Source organism: Athene cunicularia (genome assembly GCF_003259725.1).
Source record: "Athene cunicularia isolate RWA chromosome 11 unlocalized genomic scaffold, athCun1 chr11_part1, whole genome shotgun sequence".
Classification (NCBI taxonomy): domain Eukaryota; kingdom Metazoa; phylum Chordata; class Aves; order Strigiformes; family Strigidae; genus Athene; species Athene cunicularia.
This window is the reverse complement of record NW_020799113.1, coordinates 15140188-15163337: the sequence shown is the minus strand read 5'-3', so window position 1 is coordinate 15163337 and position 23150 is coordinate 15140188. Positions and strand designations below refer to the sequence as shown.

The window sequence follows — 23150 nt, the reverse complement described above, 5'->3', positions numbered from 1 at the left end:
AACCTGTCATCCTACTGTCACACAAAACAACCACAAAATTTTTAAACAATCCAAATACTTTCCCCATCTCTCTGTCAGACTTTGATACCTCCGCAATTTGTCTGTTAAATCTTTGGAACTAGTATAGCTCCCATTGCAGTAGTTTCTGAAGAGTTCACAATATTTCATATATCATCTTGGCAGGCCTGTGAGAGTATAAAAAATTTCAGAATTTGTCAACCAGCCTTTCAACTGGTATTACTACATTTCATTTAAAAACTAGCATTTAGTGAGTGACTGAAAAATACAAAAAGTCTGTGAGGAAGAAAAAAAACCTGCTCCAATTTTCCAAAAGCTCATGATACCTTCTTCACCCATGGTTTTTCCTTCTGTCACAGAAGGAAATAAGTTCCTTCTTTACATCAACACAACTTTCTCCTACTGGACCTAAAAAGAGTAAAATCTACCTCAATTACCTTTTTCAATCTGATCTAAAATTCCAAAATCTAAAGAGGTAAAGCATAAGAAAAAAAATTAACTTTTTCTTCAAAACAAAAAATAAAATATATAAAAGTATTACATTTTGGATCTCATTTAACATACATACTATTTTAGGATTCCACTCATATTCTTCATCATTCTTATTATAGAATCAAACAGTGTTATCACACATTAGTACTCAGTTGACATTCTATGTACTTATAATTTAAATTCCTATATAAATGTCCACATAATAATCCAGATTTCAATGCTGAGAGGTAAAACTATCTCAGTAGTATGGTAAGGATTCACTGTAGCTAGAAAAAAATACATACCTTTACATTGTTATGTCAAAATTGTGAGATCTAAAGAAGCGGGTTTGATAAACGCAAAAAATGCTAAGAAATTATTGCTCAAGTTTGACTTGAAATCTGAAACTTATACAATTTCTGATGAGTAACAAGTTCTTTCTTCAAGTGTTGTGCAAAGATGGAAGAATATAACAATTCCAAAAATACAGAGTGATCTGATCTACAAAATGGTATGGGTCGTAGAATGACCTCATGAAATGGATTTTTTTCATTGGATTATTTCAGTGAGGCGAGGTTTTAAGCTATTGATTCTTACAAGACATAATTAACACTTTTCTGCTGTTTATCTCATGAACCAGAAGAATTTTGTGTTTACTTTGGTCCAAATTATTTATTGAATGCTTATTCTGTTTACATTATGTCAATTAGTCACTATATGATGACTTAGAGAGAACTTAAATTTTCAGAATTTGGCTAAGGAGCACAACTATGAAAATACCAACATCAGAAATAATTTTATTTTTTTTCTATCAAGCTTTCCACTTCATTATATATTTCTCCAAAAGTTTCCATCCTCCATTGCCTGGCTGAATTTCCCCTAAGAGAGACAGTGCAGTTTCACTCAGGGAAATAGCAAAATGGACACCAGTGTCATAATAAAATCATTTTGGACTAATAAAAAGTTTGCATAGTAATGGTTCAACCAACCATGCTTTTTCCTAGCAGTTAATTTTGATGCAGTTAAACATTATCCTTTAAATTAATCAATTGCTGATTTATTGATGACAAATTAGTTTGATAGTAAATGTATCTATATGAAGAATATAGTAAAAAACTACTAGCAATTAAGTGCAGTATGTCACACAAACATTAAAGATAATATAACATGATACAAGTTCTATTAGGAGAAATAAGAGATACAATTTTTATTGAACTACAGTCCAAGTGCTCTTGAGCATTTACTGATCAGGAAACCTGCAATATTCTGTTCTGGAATTCAAGTACTTTTTTTTTTTTTTTGGCTGAACTCCTTCTTTATGATATAACAATTTTTCTGGTTCCAGTTGAAAGGTAAAATAAAAAATGTCAATAGCATCATCAATGGGGCAAAAATATTAAGGCCTTTTTTTGAAAATGAATCAGGTGCAGATATTGAACTGTACTTTTTCATCCTTTGTCTCACTTTTCAAATGATAATTTCTTCCACAGCCACCATTAAATCTTGATCTATTCCAGCTCTCTGTATGGGTCATTGATTCTAGATGTACCATGGTTATTTTTAAATGTTTCCCTTTCGTAGAGAAAAAGAGGGCTGTCTAGAGCCAGATGGGTAACTTCACACTTCATTTATCAAACCCAATGCATTAGACTCCACCCTCTCTTTCCCACTATTGCTGTTAAATTTCCATATAATTTGGTAACAATTATCATTATCATACAGTGACCCTAAAAAGTCCACACAAGTTTGCATGGTTAGTCCAAAATTCACAGCTGTTCCCTTTACCCTCTATTTGTTACAGTAGAATCTAAGTTTCCCCTACTTTATAAGCTGAACAGTGACCTTCTATAAGCAGAGGTCAAGAAGAGGTCAGTTCAAAGGGCTAGAGCAGCTCTTTAACAGCTATAACAGCCTGTCCATCAGGCACTATCAGGCAGTATAAACAAATCTGGGGCTTTAGAAACTCTGGACCATTTCTGTTAACACTTAGAGGACGTTCACTGAGTCCTACCTGAAGTATTTTGGATCACTACCACTCAACACAGAACAACTTGGATCCCTAGAAGTCCTGCTCAGACACTTTAGATACTGACTTTTGAGTCAGAAGTATATGAAACGGTGAGTCGTAACACTAAGTGCACTACCATGTGTTTTGGACTGTGGAACTGAAATAAAAACTTAAAGAGTAATTTCAGTTTGCTAATATGCAGAAACACTGGTACAACTTAAAGCGAGTAATGCAAGGATATGCTCTAACCAAGTAGATACATATCAAAACAATTTATATGCCTTTCTCTGAGAAAGGCTAAATTTCCAAAAGTCAAATCAGTTTGTATTGACAGTTCGCAGCATGTATTTTTTTTTTTAATGTAAGGTGCCAATGACATAAATAAAACCCATGAAAGAACAGAATGCCTACATTACTGTACAAAGACCAAGTACAGAGTAAAGTTTTTGCCAGCTGCCCTCCCTTCACTGACCTAAATTTCTTGAAGTTGTACTGTTCATAATGTGCTCTCTAATGCACAATGTAAGGTAATTAGAGTAATCTGTATTTAACTTCCAGAGGAAAAAAAATTCTATTATCTAATCTAGCTGATCCCCTGATAGCCTGTTGAAAGTAAAATACTGTAACCTATTGCCTGCCCTTTGACAAGTGCTAATTATTTCCTGTCCAAACACATTTTTCTCATGTAATTCCAAAGTACACAATAGACTGATCTCTAAAACATGGGCAGCCCTGCTAGTACCACGGCGGACGTTTTATAACTTTCACCACCGTATGCTTGATGGCTACCACAGTCAGTGCTTCATTCCAGACATCTAGCTGAAGCTTTGATGAAGTAAAGTGAGGTGTATGGTAACAGTCTGTTTATGCAGATCATATGGATGAGACTCTCAGATAGGTCACTGGAATGGGAAACATCAAATGGAAAGAAAAAGGATTACGGATATTTAATACTCAAAGGACACTTTCTTTCAGAACTTTCAAGGCACAATGCTCTTGAAATTTTCTTTCAGGTGTTTAGTCTTAAGAAGGCCTGCACTTTGTCTGCTTGTGCCTCTCCCCACCCCCACCCAAGAACATCAGCATTTCTGTGTCTGAGACTAGACTACGTCTACAACTGCAACACTGGCTCCAGCCTCCGATTACACTGCGAGCAGTGAGCAGAGGCCAGAAACACTGTAAGCCACATCACTTTTAAATGAGTCCCAATTGCCGTGATTCCTGATGACTTTGTATATAAGGAAATCATTGTTAAACTAAACAAACACTGAAAAGATATTCCACTCATTAGAATTGTTTAGACTTTTCTTATCTCTAAGAAGCCTTCTATTCTGGTTCAGGAGAAAGATGCACTTGTCCCATGGAAAAGCATTAAGTGATTTCCTCTGTTTCCAGTGAAGCCAAACCATCTTCATTATTTAGTAAGCATGGTGATGGAAGACAAACAACATTCCCCCCTCCCCTTAAATTCCTCAAAAAGGAAGAAACAAAACTCACATGATATACAATCACTACTGTAGACCCACCTTACTAAGCTCTTTTCCACTCTGAGATCTTAACTAATTAGTATACAAATAACCATTCCCGGCTCGCAAGAGCACAAACTTATGAAACTCAATCGCTCATTTGTATAAAACTTGCTACTATGTAATAATGTTTAGGTTTTAAGTACAGCTTCTAAAATGTTTCAAGTCCACTCACTGTAGTTACTGGGAATGGCAAACACACTCAAGTGTAAGATCCAGTAACTACAATTAATTTTTCAAAGTGAATCTCATAGAATTTTCACGAACTGTCCAAAATGATACACTAACAAAACACAGAACTCCCTTAACTGGAATAATCAGTGCAAGTAAAAAAATCATGCCAATTAAGTGCTAATTTTGATTAACAAAATCTCATTAAAAGAACACTTTCGACTAAAAACTGCATTTAATTGCAAGCACAGGGCATCTCCTAGTTTTAAAAGAAAGCTGTATGTTTGGTAGAAAAAAATTCATGGACTTAGATATTTAAAGTAAATATCATAAGTAAGAAAAAAATATATTAAATGAGTATAAATCTACAGCTGTTAGAAATAGATGTGAAAAAAGGTGACAACTCATTTAGCAGCTAGAGGGAAGGACACAAGGTGGCATATGGTGGGAATTCTCTTTTTTGCATTCACGTATTTCTGAATGAACTAGAAGTGTGATGCACCTGTAGCTTCTGAAATGCATTCATCTGACTAGATTCTAGTAACAAACTTTTTCAAATAAAAACATAAACAACCTCTTAAAATGGCTAACAACATCACCTGTTTTATTACCATGGCAAGCATAATAAAACAGTCACATTATATGAACTAACAAAATGTACATTTATGCCAATCTCACCCAACACTTAACACCAGTAGGACGCTATGAGAAAATGTGAGGATCATGAAGAAAGCAGACAAGAATAACACCAGTAGGACGCTATGAGAAAATGTGAGGATCATGAAGAAAGCAGACAAGAAGGGTATCTCTTAGCATGGCATGCCAGCAAGGAGTATTGCTCACATTGTTAGCAATATAAGAAAAAACAGGGCATTTAAGGTGATACCAATATATACATGCTGCCTATCAAGCTATTATCAGCAGACACTGCTATATAAGCACAGTAAGGGAGCATTCTACCCCACAAAGTAACTCTGAAGTCAGAAGCAGAAACACTGACTATTCCAGTCAATGAAAAATACAATTTGAATGGTAAAAATTTTGAATTCTTTTTAAAATGTCAACTTGCCCTCCCCCTCTAAGGGGTTTTATAGGAGTATATTTGATATAATTGTTTCTAATTTCATTATCTTACTATTTCTCAAAAATTTCTCACCTTGCTGTCCATTCTTTACGCAGCTTTTGTCGCTCAATAAGAACTAGCAAGAAGCAGCTGATAGTTTCCTTCCTTTGTTTCTCAATTTGTTCCTCCTTTCTAACTTCAGAGAGGACCAGGCCTGTCTGAAAGGAAAAAAACACATAAAAATTATAATCTAGAAACAGGAAACAATGTGTAAAATTAATAAAAAGCCCATAAGCAAATAAGGACAGTAAATCAATAGCTTTTTTTATTACAGTTCCACTGCTGACAAATCAATACAGTAAATGATGGTTAGAAATGGCCATCATATATTTGGTATTTGATCAATATACATGGCACATAAGGTAAAATTTAAAATCTCATTGCCTTAAGTAACACAACAAGACATTGTGCATTCTAGCTCTCATTTTCTTGAGACATAATGATTTTGTTTTTACAATATTTTCTTGTATCAAATGATATCAAAAATGTTTCCCTCAATACAGCATTGGGGGATTTCCCCCTCCCCTTTGATCCTTGGTGAAGCTGAAGAAGAAAATACCTGTTTGAATTGCATCTTCTGAAAGGAATTCTGATGATGTCCCTATGTTCTCTTTATCATTAAATATTTCAAGAAAAAAAGTAGTAAAACTCTACCGTTTTTCATTTATGGAATTAATTAAAAATTGCTAAAATCTACAGATATGCAAAGGATTTAAGTCATTTGTGAGGTAGGATGACACTCAGCCTCTGGAGACCAAAAATTACTGGCCTTCCCAAATGTTGTGTCAACAGCCAATGTCGATGTAATGAAATGGCAAATCTTATAATCCATTCACCCAGCAAGCCAACTCCAATTCACTCACTCTATCTTTGCATTTAACTGCTAATTCACACACTATTTTCTCCTCTTCTTTCCCCTACTCTTCCCCATGTCTGCCAGCTTGGGAAAGAAATGGAATATGCTGATGCTCACACAACTAACACATATGTCAACCAGTGCACACGTGCTGACTTGATGCAGAGCAGTCCAACCGCAACAGAGATTTAGAGTCGATGCTGCAGTCTTTTCCTTCAGTGAAGATATTCTATGTGCCTTCCTTGCCTTAACGAGCCACTGATATTCACTTAATTATTTTTGCTAGTCTAACCTTCAATCACATATTCTGTAAATGTATCAAAGTATCTAAATGCTTTTTGGAAGGATGACTGAATGGACAAAATACTTGCACAAACTTTCTCTTTTCACGGAAGAAGAGGAAAAAAAATACATTTCTAACTTGAGCAGTTGTGGAGGTGACTTTGAAAACACAACACAAACACCACCAAAAGATGCAATTCCTACTCACAGTATGGCCTCTCTTATAGGATCAACATGACAAAAAGACATGGCATATTGCCTCCTCCTCAACACCATACACATTACATTCTGCTCTGGTCAAATGTACACCCACTAAAATTCCTCTGGGAATTCTGCGAGATAAATGGTTGTTATTATCTTCAGTTTGTGAAAACAGGAAGATCTACTCTTGGTCTGACAAGGTGGTTTTTTTTTTTTCCACGAGAAAGAATAATACGCAGATCATATACTTTTAATGCTATGTAAAATAGTGGTAACATTGCTACCACCATGGTGGCTCCAAGAGACAAGCATGACAGAGTTCATAGAGAGAGAAAATAATTTTATTACACTAACATCGGATGACAAAGAGCAAAAAGCATCTTTCTCCCCACCTCCCAGCTCTATCAGTTAGCCTACCAAAAGGCATTACCCCATCACACGGGACTTACACATCAAAAAGAACATTTCCTTGTAAAAACCCAAAATGTTCAAAACTTTGTCTATACAGATCACATTCTTGACCCTGCTTTGACATTACAAAGCAAACAAAAAGCCAGAGAGCATTTTCAGATAAGGATTCCCTGACATGGGTTTCCCTTGAACTGACCTACAACATCTTTTCCACAAGCTCTAATATCCTCCAACTTCAACAATCCTGATCTTACAGCCTCACTTCCAGCAGCTGCACAGTTTAAAGCAGGGTTTGATACATACTCACATGAGATGAAGAGATGTACAGTCTTTAATTGACTATATTGTCAATTAAATTATATGTAAATTAACAGTCCTTGTCATTCAAATAAATATACCTATTAAGACTTTAACTTTTATATTTACCATGTGCAAGACTTGACATAGCACTATACTTAAAGCTTTTCTCTGTATTCTAGGCTGATCAGACTGTAGCCATACAACTAAGTCACAGTACACCAAGATTTCCCTTTCAGAAACCTTAGATGGCCTTATTAATCACAATGGGATAGGGAAATCCAGTGGTAGTCTACTTCTCTCCAAGACTGCAGAGAAGCCCCAAGTTTAATGATGCAATGCCTCACAAAGCTGAGGCTATAGTTATTTGCTGGGAACAAAAGTCAAGATCCCCTAAATCAGTGATTCCCAAAGCGCAGAGTGTGGAGAACTGATAGTTCCTATAGAATTTTCAGTTAAAGTCTGATGAAAAGATGATGTGATTAGAATACCATCAGTGAGAGAAGACAGGTGTTCACTTCTCCAAGTATTCACAATCACATAAGGCTTTTGTATGAATTCTGATGGCCTGGCCAAATTGCAAATGAGTTCCACCATCTAAAGTCCTCCCCATCTACAGGAACATCATAATTCTGGAAATTGAACATAATTTATTTTTTATTGAGAGAACAATTATATTGCTCCAGCCTTCTGTTAACACCATTCATTTATGTGGTGATGTACAAAGTTCAAGTCAAACTCATAGTTTGACACTGACATCATAAAGGCTTCTTTACTGAGCCTTGTGAGTACAGTTGCAGCTACCTGGAGGGTGAAATAGTACCATTAAGCAACACACAGCAACAATACATAGCAATTTAACCGATTTTTAGAATTGTTTTCTAAGAGTGCTGAGGGCAATAAGGTTACACAGAAAGTAAGTGCAGGAATTGATATATAGCTTTTATAGAGGCATTTCTTAATAACTTCTTATTCTTATCATCTCACTAAAATTCCCAAATTGTAACAAAGAAAGCAACATTCTGGCTAAAACAATATTATAAAACACGTTCCTTTAAAGTTTTCTTTTCCATGTAACTTGTTTTGGGATTTAATTTTAACAAGGGGACTCAATATATACCTTGACTGATAAAGGTCAAGGGTTCAAGAAACTTGGTCAAAGATGTTATCAGCTGGGAAAGCCATTTCCTCACATCAACACTGATAAAAATCCATCAGAAACCCAGCCGATACCACCCCTGCTCTAAAGGGCTGGAATGACCTTCTTTTGAACATCATTATAGTTGCACATCTCATCAAAGAAAATCTGATCTTGTGTCTCAATTCTTTTAATGTTCTTTAATGACAGATAATTGTCTGCAGAGGCCCCTTTTGCCCAATGTTGAGTGAAGCCTTCACATTTCTGAACTGGACTCAACACTGACTCAGTGTTTTTCAGCACACTTGGGACTGCAGGACAGTAGAATAAATAAACAATGTAACCAGCCCTACAGCCTGTCTTATCTCATCCTTGTGTTCACAGAGACTCTTGAGGGTGGTAATGTTTACAAATTGTTGAAACTTTCTTTCTTCTGCTTCCTGAGCTGGCAAAAACATATCCTGGACAACCTAAGCAACGAGATTACGCAAATTGCTTATCACTTGAGGGAAGCAACTTCTTGTCTCACTGGCCAGCATGTCTCTTTAATAAGTAGTACTGTTAATATTTTGAGCAAATTTTCCCCAATTCTCCTTAAAGATCTATTAATGTATTTAGGGCATTTCCTTGTAAATCCCAAACGGCATGGTCTTAAAAACAAACACACAACCTACCTATCAAAAAAGCCCAAAGCTATATATGCATATATATATTGTTGCCAATCCTTTTATGTTAAAGATAGTATTTAGGAAATTGCACAATTTATCTTCCTCATGGTGCAGAGGCAGAACTAAATCTGGTGCCCTACTGATGTATCAGGCAACAGTCATCAGAATATCTTCTCTTATTAGGTAAGAAAGAAAGGTATCAGGATAAGATTTTAAGAGACCAATATCATATTCTTCTCATTCCCGCTGACAAAATAGATCAGTGACATGGTACTGAACAGAAACGGTTATAACCAAGTCTTACTATTCACCCAGGACACACACTGAAAATTAGATACCTTTTATGAGTCTTAACACAGCTAACCTAGCTATTGTAACAGGATCACAATAGTGGGGTTTTTTTGGTTTTTTTTTTGTTTTGTTTTGTTTTTTTTTTTTTTTTTTTTTTTTTTTTTTTTTTTTTTTTCTTAGATACACAGCAAAGAAACTGTTTCAACATCAATAGGCCACTACTCTGGTTAACTCTATGTATCATGGGTGAATGCCATGACATGCTTACAAACAAGCGAAAAAAAAGTGCAACCTCTTAAACACTACAAAACCCTCGCTGGTACATTTTTAGTCTTTTAAAGCTAGATTTTCTGTCCTTCAATACAGACCTCTTGAGGAGCCAGACTTAAGGTTGGAAACATTGTACAGCTGGAGACATGAAACCTAGTATTCTGTCAAACAAATTAGCCTTCAGTCTGAACTAAAGTGGCACTTAGGACAGTTTGTCTCTTGGTCCTACTTTATTGGATCAACAAATCAGATTTTTCACTCTGAGTTAAGGTTTAATTTACTTGCTACCAGTTCAAATAGAATAAAAGCTTCTGAATCTTTACTAACCGCTTGTACTTCAATATAGCAGTCATCTCTCAATAATCAATAACTAATACAGAAAGGAAAAACAAAGTGTAAAATAAGTAAACAGGATGAATGTTTTAAGTGTTGTTCTGTATCCTCCTTGTTATTTTTGTGATTTTATTTTGCTTTTGGTGCAAAAAGTATCCTGATGAAATTCTGCAAAACTGAAAGACTGTGCCTTTTGCAGGGGGGTGAAGGGGAAAGAACCTGAAATCTATTAAGGCATATTAATTTCACATGTCATAACTTCTATGTGATAAAAAAGCTAGTAATTGCTTACAAACCACTGCTTATTTCTTACTCACTTTTAAAATTTTTTACTTAAAATATGAGGAAATGTACCTATTTTCATTAATACCATGGAAGCTGTCAGTATGGTTTAAGTTATCACCCAGTAATTTGGGCACATTAAACCCAATTCTCTGCCTTTTGTTTATTAATCCACTATGCCAGATATCACAGTTTCACTCAGCAGCCCTCATGTTTTGGAAGATACTGAAAAATGGCTCATGTTTGTCAAAGAAAATAAAATTAAAAAATCAAAACCAAAAAAAAAAAGTAAAGAGAAAAAAAAAAGTGTTGTTTATAGAAGCCAGCTGCTCTGGCTTCGGCGCCAGCAGCTCTTCATCCTGCTATTTTATGCTTGCAACCCCCACTGCCCCCACTGGCACAGGTACAACTAAATGTTGACTTCAATGCTTCAGAGAGCACTCAACTGATTCTGTACATGATTAATTGCCAAAGACATGGCTGACCATATGGAACAGAGAAAGCATCAAGTAATTCATACTTCTGTATATGATCATTTGGCCCCTGTTGTTTTAATGTACAGGAAAGAGCTAGTATAGCACAGACCTGGTGTCTTGCCCTTGACAGCCCATTAAGAAATCTCAAAGCACCTAGTTGAAGTTATGCTGTTGGCTTTTCAATAGCAGCCTAATAAAACAGAAGCAAAGCTTTCCAACTAGTCTTAAATCTTTCACATACAGTACATTAACCACTGCTGCTAAAACAACTGGTTTCTTATGATAGGAAATGGGATTTGATTTCTAGCCTCTGCATACTTACTGAAAGCCTTTTTCTGACCTTTGGAGGGTTTACAAAATCATTGTTCGTTTTTCCTGCCATTTTCCCAGTTTCTTGCCATGGTGATCCTAATAGATTTGTTTAAGGTTCAGTACATTCTACTCTTACTAGCTGTTATATGCAAACTGTACAGTGAAGGTAGGCTCATGGGAGCTGAAAGGAAAGAAATTATTATTAACTGTTTTCTTCTTGAGAGTCAGAGAAGTCACTGCAACATCTAAAACATAATTTACTTTTAAAGAGACTATAAAACAAAACAAAAAATTCCTGAAAAGAAGCAATATACTAGCGTGTGCTTTCTTTTATCAGACTGGAGACAAATCATCAAATTTCATTTGAGAAGGAAGGACAATTTATTTTAAAGCTGCAGTATTCTCAGGGATGTCTGACACAGAGCTCAATGAAAAGAAAAAGGTGCAGACTTGGAATATATGTCAGAATCATTAACTGCTTTATATTAGTTTTATCTACCGTTAACATCTTTTCAGTCATATGCAGTCAAAGAAAAACGTTTAAATAATGTTTCCCTGTCAAGACTCTTAAGATGACAGTGCTAAAAAGTTAATCCCCATCCTCACAGATCTTCTAGCAGTTTTGACATATGTTGGCAAGGATGTATTTGTTGGCACCTTCCATTAGAAAATATTTACATGGAGTTTTCTTGTCTGTGGATTTTCTAGTTGTCTAAATGAACCTCATGGTCTGAAGGGCCTTATGTGGGAAATCCTAATCATTGGACATACATCAGTGATAATTTGCCCAGCTACTGAATTCAGCTAACACTATTAATACTCCAAGAGAATACATGAATAATCCACAAGCCAACAGAAAACTCCATAATCATTCTAGTTATTGACAGAGCACTTCCAATATTAAAACATTTCGTCTGAGTCAAATATTATATCTGTATTTAAATAAAATATAAAAGACAGAATTTTATGAGATACGTAATTTTTGTATTTTTGTATGGTCAAAGGAATGGAGGCCTAAGTTGCTGGTGTGAAACCATCACCACAAAGATTATATATTCTCCCCTACCATTATATTCAGTAGTGCACATCTGAACTGAGCAAGTACATAACCCAATTGTAGAGTAGAATGCTTAAAGTTAGACATATGCTTAAGCTCTACATACAAGTCTACATGCATTAAAATGTAGGGAGCCCTGCCTGTCTTTGAGGTATTCACCGCTGACAACAAAGGATGAATATCTGATTTGATAGATGAGTAGTTCGACCTAGAAAAAAACCACAGAGTAGATCACTTAGACGTTTCCAAAGAAAATTTAGGTCTTGTCTACACTAGAAAGCTGTACCATTTAACTATACCTGTGGAGCTAAAGCAGTACATTTTCTAGCTGTAGGAGTTTAAATGTCATAAATTAAACAAGGCAGAACTTATTTGGAAATAAGCATTACCTTTATGCCTACATAAGTGTGAAAAAGGAATCCAAACTGAAGTCATGACCAAGTAATTTCTGGTTACTCCAGCATGCCAAAACTGAATGAATTTCCAGTGGAGAAAAAAATAACCAAAATTTACTGGATGATTCAATGCAGTTATGATAGGTCTCTGAAAGATTTTCAATAACTAGTTACAAAGAAAAAGTTGATCTTAGTTATAAAGATCAACACTTTCAAAATATTCTCGCTGCACTAATTGGTTTGGCGATGTTCTAAAGGTGAAGTATAACCCATTTCACCAAGAGAGAGCAACCGAACCACTCAAGATATTTGGAGTAAGAGTGGCTTAGCATCTTCAGATGTATGGGTGAGTGAAAGGTTACCCTTTAGCCAGATTCTCCCAGAGCATGGCCCCTCCACCTCTGAATCATCAATAGCACAAAGACTGAAGCAGGCCTACCATGCATAGTGGATTATATGAAGTGTAAAACATTGTGGGGAAGAAGCTTTTGAAAGAAGTCAGGAAAAAGAAATCACGCTTGCAAGGAGATCCAGCTGACAGGCTAGTCCCTAACAAGTGAATATGTTTGAAAACATTGTGAATGCAAGAAAAGAACACGCCTTTTGTTTCCAAACCTACAGTGTGTCTTTACCCCAACTGTTGCCTGCATGGCTGAACATATGTTTTCTGAACAAGAACTGAAGCAGAAAGTGTTCTTTGTTATAATTCACTCCTTTGTGTACACCTCCCTTTTCCCATTTTGGTCACATGCAAACAGTAGTTACGCTGAACACTTAAGTTCTGAAGGACTGCACAGCAGTGTATGCTTCAGTGACTATTTACTATTGCTGAAATCAGTTGAGCTAAGACGCAATACAAGACTCACTTCACTAATGTGCACTCTGGACAGCTTACATTTTGCAGTACTGAATCATGCTGAGTACAACCTGCACACGTTCACTTTGCCAGCAGACAGGATTTTCATCATCAACAATTATGTGCAGTTCTAATAAGCACTGAAGAATCATGAAACAAATGTTCTTATGTGTTCAAAAGAACTCAAAATAGTACCCCATAATTTTCTTAGCATATCAAAATTAACATCATCAGCTATTATGAATAATTTAGGATGGGAGGGAGGAGAGGAAAAAAATGATGGGCTTCAAAGTCAGGAGTAGGTAATGCCATCTCACAAACAATGAAGCGAACTCTAGTTTGAATTAAGTACTCATGTAATTTTACTGATTCTAATGAAATAATTCGACATGTAAGCAAGGCTTTGTTTTGACTCATCTAATTTATACTGAAGTCCCAATATGCTAAGCTACATACTTCTCTTAAATATTTACAGATGCAACCTTGTACCAAAAGCTCCAAGCTAGACACGTGGTCCTTGTAGCACTCAAAATAACAGGAATCATTAAATTTAATAGTATTATGTTTGGGGATGTTTAAATTATTTTTAAACATACCCAAACTATGAAGAAAGATGGAAAACAGTGAGTACTGGATTCTGAATTCATTATTGCATTTTTATTTGCAACTATCTTTTAGCATTTAATTACATGTCATATTACTGATTTCCTCGAACAGCACATCTTAGTATTGATTTAGAGTGGAAAAGTCTAGAACACCAACATTTTCCTCCCACCACTGAAGCCACTACCTGTTGCCATCAAGCCACTTACTGCTTCAGCCACTTTCTAGCACAATGTCTAGTAAAAATATAGTTGTGCAAAAATTTGGGATGTATTCCCAATGTCATTAGTTTTATTGAAATAATTTAAAACACAGAAAGCCAAGTTACAGAATGGGTTAAACACTGCAGAATGAAGAAGCTGCGAGCCACAGTCGAACGAAATAAAAAGCCACATGTCCAGAAATGCTTGTGGGCATGCTTTGTCTAAGACGCATGCCATAGCAGAATAGCAATTTAGTACATACGCAAGATAACCACATACAGCTGAATCATATCTTCAAATGACATAAGGGTTTCAATGCCTTTATCATCCTCACAGCACTAAATGCACCGGGTCTATCCCTGTGAGAATGGGACTCTCACCACGTTGTTTCAAAAATGAAGTTTTGTCACATTTGGCTCAAGTAACAGCTTCATTACAGTGACACCATGGCACACGGCTATGAAGATTTAAAATTCATAATCATGTAAGAGCGGTAGTAATACTAGCTGTCATGGCAAAAGGGATGGAAAAAGAATTTAGAGCGCACGCCTGGGAAGAGCATAGGAAACAAAACCAAAACAGCATCTGACATACTATGTGTATTTAATGTATGAGGAATATGACAATGTCAAGCAGCAAGGACACCACTACCCATGGCTAGAGGTTGATCATGACAACAGCATTTGGAAATACACTCTTTTGCAAGATATGATACCTGTTCCTGAACCAAAAACTAGGCAAACCTATTTCAGTGCTTTATCCTCCTCCAGTTTTGTTACAGTACATAACTATATTTTTTACACAAAAACATGTGCTAGGCATTTCATATATAGGCCATGCAAATGGTAACGACCCGCCACTGAGGGTGTGCAGTGTAAACTGGACAAACAAAAGCAATGTACTAGCAAATTTTAAAAATGGTGGACTGAAGAAAGGAGAACATACAGAGAAGTTTACTGATTTAACTCTCATCAAACAGTGGCCCAGAATATGTACAGTCACTATTTTGGATGCAGTACTTACACTAAATACAGATTTCTTCTCGGAGGGCAGGCAACTACTTATTTTTAATTCTCCTGCATTCAAAGCATGTTGAGCTACAAAGCTTTGCATGTCATCTTGACCTGTTAGAGCATAAAGCTGCATAATCCTGTAATATATACATGCCACATATATATGGACACTAATTTCCCATTATGAGTGATAAAGGGGAATGTATCTTACTAACATATATAGGCAACACAAATCTTACAAGAAAAAAGACAACTGCAAAATAAAGCCCAGTCAGTAGTCCAGGTACACCTACAATGCTAAATAAGGCAATGCTTCATTATAATTAATATGTCAATGATCAAACCTACCAACCTGTAGGCTCAAAAGAATCCTACACTTTTTTTCTAGAATAAAAAAATCCCCAAACACTCCTCCTAAATTAGAGAAAATTAATACCAAAGTAAACTCTGCCTAATCTTACACGTGTATGCTGTATATGCTTTATACAGCCCTATGCAGACCAAGGTATTACACAGATCGCACACCTGCGGTCACTGTTTTTGTCACATCCTGCTTAACTGCAGGATGCCAACACGGAGAATCATGAATTCATGGCACACGCAGGCAGGCCTCCCCTGCTTCCGAGGACACGACACTCTCCACAGATGTTCTCCTTCTCTTGAGACACTCAGCTGCCTACCTCCATCATGCCAGGAACTCAGTAATATTTCTTGCTATTTATTGTTCTTCTGAATGCAATATATCTGTAAAACCTACACTTTATAAGCCTGTTAATGCAAACTATAGCCAGTTATTGATTATTGTATTTTGACAGAGTTGTGTTCCAGTAAAAGACCACACTATACGCTACACTTCCTTGACTTCAGATTTGTATTCTGCCCATGTTTTCCTTTCATCAGAGAGATGTAATGTTATGGCTATATGGGTATGACAACTACCAACATGTTAATAGTTCATGCTATCAAAGTACCACTTTTCTTCCATTACTATTTCTGATATCCCATATGGGTTTGTTTTCACTTTATTTTGATTTTGGGGAAGGATTTTTGCTTTGTTTCACTCTCTTAGGAAGGAAGCAATAAAATTCTCAGTAATTAATTTATCTCCTCAGAAAAAAGAAAATAAAAGATTCATTTTTCACCTTAAAAGGAAAATTATCAACTAATTTACCCATTAATTAAAAATACACACAAGGAATGATCCAGAAAGTAGCTCACCGACAGAATAAATCAGTTAAGAAAATTTTTAAATTTACCTCCTCTCACCTACAAGTGCATTAAAAAAAGACTTCTCCTGGGAAGATTTTTATTTAGAGTCTAATCAAGTTCTAAATGTTGACAATTTGTCATACTAATTTTCCATGAACATTCAAGTATTTCGAGATGAATATTTGAGAAAGAATTTAAAGCTTGAATGGCCAACTATTTGAAAACTTCAGCATATCAGGAATCATTATATAGACAATCTTCATTAATGACACAGCAATCAATCAGGGAAAATAATCTTTCATCATATGATTCATGTGCCCAACAAAGAAAACAAACAGCATGATCAACATATCCCTGTGAACATATGCACGTCGATTACTCTCTGAAACTGAAGTCACATGCCGAAGATTCTGGCAATTCAACAAATATGACAATTGCATGATGTGCTCACACACAATGACAATACAAGTTGGAGAACAGAAAACACTGTTACTCTGTGACACCCCATAACAATACGTTCTGTTACACTACACTGCAACATTCACAGCTCCTGCCTTGCCATTCACTGACTTTTCCGTCTATAGGCACGTGAAATAAGATATGGGTTCTCAAGTTCAGCTGCAAAGTCCAACTTAAGAGAGAGGTCAAAGGTGGCTGCCTAATCACCTCCGCACTCTTCGAAAAGGATCAGTTAATTCACTAGTAAAAATTAAAGCAATGTCAAGGATGTATTAACATCAACTGGCCAAGCGTCTTTCACAGACATCTAGTGAGTACAGGCCACAATGGAGATGTTCTCCACTAACCTGAGAAAGCTTTCGTATCTCCTGGGTTGAGGCAGAAAGGAAAAGCAGCAGTTTGTGGAGGAGGGTTTGACCTGTGTTCTCTCATACAAAGGCATCTACCCTTAAAGATACATCATGACAAGCTATACTAGAGCTCTAAATCTCCATTTAATGTTACCATCTATCTACTTCACATGCTGCTTTAACATGACACTACAGGGCAAATCACACTTCACAGCATTCAGAGTCCACACAGGAGAGATACAATCTACATGAACAATAATCCAAACTATTAATGTGGTATACATAAATATTTTTCTTCTTAAAGTTCAAAACATGTCATTTGATAAAAAAATGGTCTCTCCAGTATTTGGATTAAGTGGGCAGTTTTTTTCTTTTAAAACTGTTATTTAAAATGTTATTATGGAATCTTTTCACAGATACCAAATCAATTTTCAGGGATAACTTCACATTCATTTAGGAAAAAAAAAAAAAGCTAACACCATTTCCATTAGCATATGTATGGCCTTTTAACAATAGCTGGTTGTTGAATTTTATTGATTTTTTTCATATTAATCAACAATTCTTGTCCAGAAGACTGCATGCTGGAAGACTTACATTTTTTGTACTACTTAATTACAGTCTTAAATGCCATACATTTATTTTTTTCTGTTTCACAAAAATGTTTCTTAAATGCTTATTAACTGACAGAGCTACTCTAATACAATAATACAAATTATAATTATGTTCTTGAGTGTTAAACAAAATAATTTATTTCAAGGTTGGAGATACCACTATTTTTAAACTTCTGTAACTAAGTCAAATCAGTTATTCTCATACTGGAAAGGCCACTAGATATAGTAAGTTGCTCTATATATAAAACCTATGAAAAAGAAAGGAGAAAGTTTAGATTAATTGTAAGAAAATTAAAACCCAAGACAAAATTTCTCTGTCCAAAGACTAAAAGCACAGCAGTTGTTATAAGGAAAAATAGTAGTTTGATAATCATTCATGAAAACATGTCACAACATTTCAGTTTTAAAATACAGCAACCGAATACTATAAACTTAACTTCACACTCAAGAGCTTTCACCTCAGGAAAGACCCCATTTTTGTCTCAGCTGCAAGTTGGCAAACAAAAAACAATTTCCTACCTTGATTAACACAGTTTGAAAAGCAACAAAGTACTATTCCTACTAAGCTACAACTTGCTGTATTCAGAACAGTGTTCTGCTTTGATAAGCATGTATTATTGCTTCATCTTCTAGAGATAATAGTTTCCCCTTGCCTTGTTCATTCAGTGCTTTATACATTCAGTACACACATAGAAACTGTTGCATACAACCCTCTTGGATCAAATTCATCACATTGGATGGATCACAGCCACATGTATATATACTCTTTTCATGTGCTGGTATAAAGCTGTGTGTCAAAACCAGACATGAATTAAATTGTATTCATGGTCCAAAATTATAACCAAATATTAAAAAAAACAAGCAACCTGGAACAGACATATTCCAAAAAAAAGAGCTTGATTTTTGACACAGTACAGCTCTTACTTAAGAGCATGACTTCAACTTTTTTGGCCTACAAAAACAACTACAGATGCCAGCCACAAATTACAATCAGCACTGGGTTTGAAATCACCTAAAATCTTGGGACTCAGGGCCAATTCTAGATAATCAAAACCAAAATAACTCGTAAGATTTCAACAGTATTTTACCTCCAAATATCAGTGACTACAGATAGAAAACCATAAGCGTTACTTAAAACTCATGAAACTATTTTAAAAAGGCTATACTTTGTTCATTTTTAAACTGATTAAAAGTACTGAGCGTTCTAATTGAATTTGACATTTTTAGCAAGTCTTAATTTTAAACCTCTACATCAACACATGGACAGGAACTGCTAAAGGGTTTTGGGTGGGAAAGAGCAGTTCCAGCTTTGTTCGCTACTTTTAGGATATCAGGAAAGGAAGGAGGAAAAGCTGTTTCGTTTTGTATTATTTGAGGTGAATCCATTAGTTCAGTTAAAAAAAGAAAGAAAAAAGCATCACAGGTCAAAAGAACAAAATGACACAAAAATCCATTGCCAAACTGGCTGTCGGTTGGATGCACAAGAGTAATGCTAAACAACTGTGGTATGGAGACAAAATATGCTTTCTTTAGGACACTTTTACAATAAGTTATTTAAGCCTTGTGAACAGCCTCGCCTTGCACCCACCCCTCACACATTAATGAAAACAAAGGGGACCCATTTACATTGTAACTGTGCAGTGGGGTTAAGCATGTGACCTTAAAGTATGGTGCGCTTGTGCTCAGTGGAAAGGTTCTTGACAATATAAACAAGAATTACTGCTGTTAGAGAAAGGGAAGACAATTAAAAACAATCTAGGATGCATGTTGTACAGCTGTTCAAGTTTCAGCTACATCTGACCTCTAAAGATGCTATGTGTTTTACTTCAGAAACTTAAGCCATTTTAGTTTTATTAAAATAATCCTTCAACAAAAGCTGAATTTGTATGACAAACATGAGGTTTTATATGAGTAACACAATGAAAATTGTATGTTGCTGGCAAAACATGCCATTGCTGCAGTTAAAAACACGTTGTGGTCTGCACATCTCTTTCCAATACTTCAGTTTACTAACAGTGAAGTAAAAAGGAAATCTTTATGAAGAACGGGAAGAAAATCTGTTGGAAAAAAACACCCCAAAACTGTTCTTGAAACAAAAGATGCATCAGCAGGTCAAATCCCTAATCAAATCTGTTTGTCAGACCTTTGTGCCCGGGCAAAAAAACCTGTGTGATTTCAGCAAAACTCTGCAGGCACAGTGTCCCGGTATAGATCAAATTGCAGGACCAAGCAGCCACAACATTTTTTTAAGCTTAATTTTGGATACTATTGATTCCAAATGCAATAAAGACAGACTACAATTATGGTTAGTATTTTCTTTATACATGCCTACAAATTTTCTAATAGCGAAGAAAATACTTAAATTCTAAAGAGAAAATGATAGAATGAGCTTTTTTCCATCAACCACTATAACTAATTGTCCTAATATTGTCCTTAAAAAATAGGGTTAGAGAAGAAAAACTTCTGAGAAAATAACAAAGATCTTGGCTAAGTTTCTCAAAACCACAATTTTCCTGCCTGTTTGATCTTTGTACAGTCAGCACAAGCCACTGAAACTCCTCCACAAATGAAAGGCATTCATGGGAAGCCATCAGAAAGCATTGCTCTTCCTCTGGGACCCAGGACAATAAAAGAAAAGTTTGTGTCTGCCACGTGGGCCTACGATTCAGCTTAAATGAACAAACCATTGCAATATCCTTCGGCTTTGTGAAAGCGATACTTCCTACTTTTTTGGAAGAGAGGAAGTCATATATAAACTGAACAAAGGGAAGAGGCAACACAAGTAGAGCCTCTCATAATAAATATTACAGTGAAAGTTTTGCTCATCAAACCAAGATTAAAAACATATTTTAATCTCCCAAGTTTTATGCCTTTGATGTAAGTCGAAGAGGAAAGCTTATATATTTTGTAAGATTTACAACATTTCTAGTGGGAATAGCTTCATATTTCAGGTTTTTTTTCCTGTTTCTAAAATTGAGAATATATTGGGTTGATTCTATCCCTTAATGCTGTGTCATATTGAGAACTTCTTTAGAGAACAGCAGTTAGGATGTCCTTTGGACACTTTTTCCCCACAAACAGGCTAGTGTTCCACTTAGCAAAGCACTGCAAAATCATTATAGGGTGTAATGGTAATCTTTGTAACTATGAAATACTTCCTAAAATGCCAGCTTTCCTAGACTGCAGGAAAGTTCAGATATATGCACTAAATTCCATAGCATAGAGAGCCACTAAATTGCATTTCTTTGTGATGCTAAAATAAGGAGAAGGTTATATAGCTTCAGTAGGAAGAGTAGTAATTTATTGTCCGTAATTTCGCCACTACATGCCCACAACAGCCTGATAGAACACATGAAGCATTAACTTTCAGAATTACAGCACACAAAGCATAAAACATGCATCAAGGGCTCCCTTTATAACATCTTCTGTTAAATACTGCATGATTTTCTTGTCCTCCCATACAAGCTTTCTGTGCAGCTTTTCTTGTTCTCCCTTGGCATAGCACCCATTGCTATGGCAAAAGGGCCTGCACTTAAAAGCACATTTTCTTGCTGTAACACAAATAGCTGCTCATTTCCACAACCTTAGGTGAGGGCACAACCAAATACACTAATGGTCCCCTCAGATGTTGTGATGCAAAAGAGCTGAAAGTTTCAATATAAGTAACCATGAAAGACAGCGGGTAAGCACACTCTCTCTGGTTTTACATGTTGTACAACACTCTCGCTTTCATCTTAACAACCAACCATTAAGTTTGAAGGATATCATCAGCAGAAGAAATTTTCAAGTATAGTTTCATAAACACTGAAGTCAGAAGAGCAAAGGTGAAAGATGCTAGAATTGACATTTTAAACACCTGTTACAGTGGAAATCACTGAATATTGGTAGACTTAGTTTAGCAATTTTTAAGGAAAATCTGATAATTTCAGAGAAATATGAAACTAATACAAACCAGTTATAAGTGAAAAAAACTCTGGCCCGTAGATAGGTGTGCAGTTTAGGAGGTGGGAAGGAGGAAGCAGCTGAGGATGTGACAAAAATCTCTTCACAGCTGTAGCAGCCCCTATAGTGCTGACAAAGGCTCTCCCCATATGTGTCATTTCAAAGGCACATGGACATAGCAGTCCTTCCAGAAGCCAAATCCTTTCAACGTCTGCTAGTAAAGCACTCTCAATCAGTCCATTTGATTCCAAAGATATTTAAAAGAGAGATGTGGAAAGTTGCCCAGAGATGGTAACTTGGAGGCAAAGAAAAAACAAGAAGTCATAGATCTCGGGGACAGCAATAACACAGTCATCGCAGATCGAGCTTAAGGAAAATAAGTGAAATGCTGTAAAGAGAAGAAAGGGTTATAGTGCCAGAAAATAAATACAGATTTCAACCCAGGAACAGTCAAGAAAAGATTATTATAGAACTATTAGAAAAACAACAATAAAATTATAATCAGAAGTGCCAAAGCTGGAATGACACCAAGGAAACTTCAAGAAACCTGACAGGGAAGACAGGTGTCTTGTCAATAAATACTGTACCAGAAGAAGGTTCATGCACAACTTCTTAAGTCATTTGCCCAAAGCAAATAGCAAGCAAATAAAAGTGTGAGGAATAATCGGATTCTTGTCTCCTACTCTCCATTTCCCTTCATGTTACCATATGGTATCCATATCTGTGAGGATAAGCAGTACTTTGTAGCCTGGTGTTTCAGTTTTCATGACACTTTACAAGTCTCATTGCTCATTTCACCGCTTTCCAGCAGCTACTCCTTAATGACACGCAGCCATTGCTTCCTTTGCTTTCCCATAAAAACAACATAGTCAGGAAATAATTAATGTATATTTGTCTCTTTCAAGTAACTGCAGCTCCATTTTAACCATTTACTTTGCAATAAACTTTTTAAAGACAGCTTGATTTTTTTTTTTCCCCAGAAATAAAAAAGTCTATATATCTTATGTATCACAATATACTGACTTTTAAAAATACACAAATAATATCACATAGCCTTATTTCTGAGCTACAACCTACATTAATTCCCCCACCTTGGGGAAAAAAAAAAGAAAAAAATCACAATAGATGCAACAACTGAGCACTCCATACCTTATTTTGAGTCTTCAGCCCAAACAGAAATACCCGGAGACTGGTATAGTTCATGAAAAAGAATATCAAATTACTTCTAATAGTGAATTGCTACAAAGCATACTTTGCTAGATAGAGTTATTTTAAAAGTTGCTGTGGAAACAAGAAAGAATTGGCCCGGAGAGGAGCA

General features: G+C 35.8%; 1 protein-coding gene across 1 annotated transcript in view; it reads right to left on the bottom strand.

Moving 5' to 3' along the window:
* The window catches only part of FTO (FTO, alpha-ketoglutarate dependent dioxygenase), a 216431-nt gene that overhangs the window by 139844 nt on the left and 53437 nt on the right, over positions 1-23150 (bottom strand). Inside the window, exon 8 of the mRNA XM_026856958.1 lies at positions 5351-5475. Within this exon, the coding sequence (XP_026712759.1) occupies positions 5351-5475 (125 nt within the window). The remainder of the gene's footprint in view (positions 1-5350; positions 5476-23150) is intronic.